Source organism: Quercus suber, unplaced genomic scaffold, assembly GCF_002906115.3.
Source record: "Quercus suber isolate HL8 unplaced genomic scaffold, Cork oak 2.0 scaffold_20, whole genome shotgun sequence".
Lineage (NCBI taxonomy): Eukaryota > Viridiplantae > Streptophyta > Magnoliopsida > Fagales > Fagaceae > Quercus > Quercus suber.
The window spans coordinates 2228144-2232474 of NW_027069485.1; the positions used below are offsets into that span (position 1 = coordinate 2228144).

At 36.9% G+C, this 4331-nt stretch overlaps 1 protein-coding gene across 1 annotated transcript; it reads right to left on the bottom strand.

Annotated features, from left to right (window-relative positions):
* Positions 1 to 1387: 1387 nt before the first annotated feature.
* LOC136063175 (uncharacterized) lies at positions 1388 to 3046 on the bottom strand. The gene has a single exon (XM_065763168.1). The coding sequence runs from the start codon at positions 3044 to 3046 to the stop codon at positions 1388 to 1390; it is 1659 nt and encodes a 552-aa protein (XP_065619240.1).
* Between the last annotated feature and the right edge of the window lie 1285 nt (positions 3047 to 4331).

Here is a 4331-nt window from a genome sequence, read left to right on the forward strand (position 1 = left end):
AAAGCCTAAACAAAAGAAGCAGCATCTCTGTCATCATTGTGGAGCTGCCGGTCATACTAGACCAAATTGCTATAAGTGGTTAGCCACTCAACAGAGCAATGGCATGATAGCATCTGGAAGCCACAATCAGCTTCAATCCTCTCTTGCTCCTCTTGGAGATCTTCTGAAAGCTCTCATGTTCCTTTCAAACTTGAACAGGTTAAATTCTTCCCCCTCATCGTCGGTTCAAGGATTTAATCAAAGGAAAGGCTCTTCCAAGGTGTGGAAGAAAAAGGACTTCAAGTGATTTCATCACCTTCTTCTTTCTTTTTGTTTTTCCGTGTCTTGCATTCCTTGTGTGTTTTGTCTTTCTGCTGAGTCAGTCTAGTTTTTGCATTATTTTGTTTAACATGTTTTGTGTATTTACTTTCAGTTTGTTTATGTTTTTTTACCAAAAAAAAAAAAATTTGAAAAATCAGAAAAATACAAAAACAGTGTGTGTTATGTGTACTTTGGTACTTGTGTACCTTGGATGGCCAATGAAACAAAGTTTTCTAAACTTTGTATCTCTTGTAGCTTAGATGAGCATCTCTATGCACAACTAAGCAAGTGAGCTATGTGGCTCTTGTTTGTGATAAGTAAGATTAGGTTATATCTTAAAACTTAACACTCTGAGGGGTCTAAGACATTCTTGAGGATCCTGAAGATGAGCCAGTCTTGAAGAAGAGGATTTTTGACTTTGACAAAGAGGAGAGTGCTGCCCTAGAGACCGAATTCATGGGTATATGCCCCCTTTTTTTTTCTCTTCATCTTGCTAAGTTCACTCTTCCTCATACATATGTATTTGCATCATTCCTTTTGCTATGGTCTTCCTTCATTTGTATACCCATTTCCCTGTTTGCAGAGACCTTTGAGGGGCCAGGAGTTGCAGCAAACGTAGGTATATCCATGGTTTTAAAAACCGGTACGGTAAAAGAACCGGAAAAGGAGCTAAATATCGATTTTATGGTCGGACCGGGGTCCGACCGATGGTCGAACCGATGACGTCATAAATAATTTAATTATTATTTATTTAAATTATATAAATAATTAATAATTTTTTAATATACTAAAAGTCTAAAACTAACAAACCTATAATAACAAATATGTTTCCTTTAAAAAAATACAAGAATATAAGTATATAATATAACATCTTTTTATATAATTTGACTTAATAACTTTTGATTACTGATTTTTGCATCAAATTGCAAAGAAACACCAGTTGTTCACGCTCTCGAAATAGCCTTAATTCCTCCACCAACTTCAATCGACCAACTGAAACTTTTGATTCAATAACATCTGTCACAGCAGATTGTGTCTCTAGCCTCTTATTAAGAGTGGATGAGTCATATTGGAATGCAGGATTCAACTAGTAAGCAGCAGCATGAATATCTCTATAGAATTGATTATCCCAACGATCCTTGATAATATTAACATAAGGCTCCCATAGTCTCTTCTTGTCCTTGAAAATTTTTTTGATTCCATCAATTACTCTATACATGCCATCATATACATAACCCATAGCTGGTTTTTCATCAAAATCAACAATGCGTAATAAACGAATCAATGGTGACATAATATGCACAATTACATGACAATCATTCCAAAATTGATTGTCAAGAATGATTTTCACCACTGCCTTTGCTTTCTTATCTTTTGCATATCTTGATTCAACATAAAATTTGCTAGTCACCAATGCTTGTAAGTCATGCTTATGTTCCTTAAGACTCCCTAAGGCAATGAAAGTAGTAGCAAACCTAGTTGGCCCTGGACGCACAATTTCTGTCCAATTTTTTCTAGTCCTCAACCAAGCTTGCAAAGCCACATGGTTATAGATGAACACTGTGATCTTGGATGCACGCTCTGCAAGTTTAGCTATATGATCCATTTTCCCAATCTCCTTAAAAATTAGGTTTAGGCAATGTGCTGCACAAGGTAACCAACTAATGTTCCTATATTTTCCACACACAATTCTTCCAGCAGCTACATAATTTGCAGCATTGTCAGTGACCAAATGTACTATATTTGCAGGACCAACCCAACTAACAATTTCATCAAACAAGTTACTCAAATTAATAGCATCTTTAACCAAATCAGAAGCATCAACAGAACGTATAAAAATAATTCCTTTAGGACAATAAACAAGGAAATTAATCAATGTTCTATGTCTAGTATCAGTCCACCCATCAGCCATTATTGTACAACCAGTCTCAGCCCAATATGATCGATGAGAATCAACAATCAATTGGACTTCTCTTTTTGCATCTCTCAACAAAGGCACTCGAAGGGCATGATAATTTGGGCCTCTATATCCAGGACCATAAGAAGCTACAGCATTGAACATAGGTTGATAATAACTAGAATTCACAACATTAATTGGAATGCAAGCATCATACATCCATCTTGCTACAGCCATATCAACCCTCCACTTCTTTTCTTTGCCAGCAAGCACACTTTTAATAGAAGGTTGAGCTCCCGGTGTTGTTCTAGGAGCGAAGTAATTATCAATGTCACCAACCTTTCTCTTGCCAAGATTGGATCTTGGTGGAAAATTACTAGGACCACTTCTATTTCCCCTACCTAGCCCCCTACCTCTAAGTGGAAAACTTCTAGGAGTAATTTCTTGGACATCTTCAAATTCTGGTGAGTCCTCTAATGGCGAATAATTAGATGCTTCTTGATCCCTTTTTGTTTGTTCTTTAGATTTTGAAATTTCCTTCAAATTCTCAACCATTTGAAACCTAACATCATAAGGTACACCCATACATGCAGCCACATCTCCTTCAATTCCAGCTAGATGTCTTTTCATTCTATTAATGCCCCCTCCTTTATAACTTTTCCCACAATGTATACATCTATAACTACTTTTTCCGTCTTTCACTACTTCAGTTACATGATCCCATGCGGGATCACATTTCGCTCTCACAGATGAAGAATTAGTATTAGACCTGGTTGTAGAAGCATGTTCATTAGATGGTACAGAGGCGGACTCCATTTTACTCAACAATTTCAGACTGGCAGCAACCATTTTATCAACAAATAAATTCATCAGCACAATATACACAATCAATAGTATAAATTGTATAATTCTCTGTAAACTATATTTCACAAACAACAATACTCTGTAAATCAAATCCACAACATACACAAAAACACAAATAAACTAAAATGCTATTGTAAACTAATAATTGAAGTTACCACTTACCAGTGAAGTCACGGAAGGAGAACCTGAGTTGAAGCCGACAACATGAATTGAGAATCTGAGATGAAGCTGAGAGAAATGAAAAAAAAAAAAAAAAAAAAAACAGAACAGAGAAAATGATCAAAAACAAAATCAAAATCAAGTAATCATCATAATCATTAAATAAATAAAAAAAGAATATTAATTATTAGCTTATTACTTGATGAAGCCGAGAGAAAAAAAAAAAAAAATCATTACCTAAGCAGAGAACACAGAGAGCAGAGGGCAGAGAACGCAGCAAGACCAAGTGACCAACCAAATTTTTTGTAGCTTAGAGTGCACATTGCTATAGTTTGGGATTGATGAAACCCACTAATCAATTAACTTTGGACACTAATTTGGAGGATAGAATGGACAATGAAAATTAATGTAGAATTTAATCTTACACATTGCAAATGCAACCATTTTTAGGTTAACCAGCTTAACCTAAATAAAATTCATTGATAACAAAAAAAAAAGTCAACCAGCTCAAATCTGCAATACTCTTCAAAATTTCCCATTACCCACATCATCAACTAACCCAACTTTCATTCCAATTTACTAATTGAAAACCCATTTATGATTTTTGATAACTCAAAGATCCTAAGCTCATCCACAACAAATCCAACTGTCTAGAAACCCAGTTATGCAATCATAAATCAAAGATCACAACCAACCAATACAACACAATCATTATAAAGATTAACAAAAAGAAAAGAAAAGAAGAAGAACAAAGTTAAAGAACTGACCGCCTCCATTCGCGCAACTTAGAGCCTTCCTCACGCATCGCCTCGGGGGGTGGCAAGATAGGGCCTTCAGAAGAGAAGACCGCACCACCATCATCATCTTGGTCTCCGCCATTGGCACCGGACTCAAATGGCGAGACGTAGTCCGGGTTGGAAGCTGTGGGAGCCCCGTAAACGTCGTCGTTCTCCTCGTAACCCGTTGCAACATCGTCAGATAGAATAGGCGGTGGCGGTGGATCTCCAGCGTAGTCGTCAGAGGAGACGAAAGCGGAAGAGTCTTCGTAGCGCTGAGAAGCGAGGCGAGGGTCGTAGCCGATGTAGCCATCGTCGTCAAAAGGACGCGTGGT

What these genes read in the sequence shown, in the direction of transcription:
- LOC136063175 (XM_065763168.1), bottom strand. Translation starts at nt 3,046, where the DNA reads ATGGTTGCTGCCAGTCTGAAATTGTTGAGTAAAATGGAGTCCGCCTCT.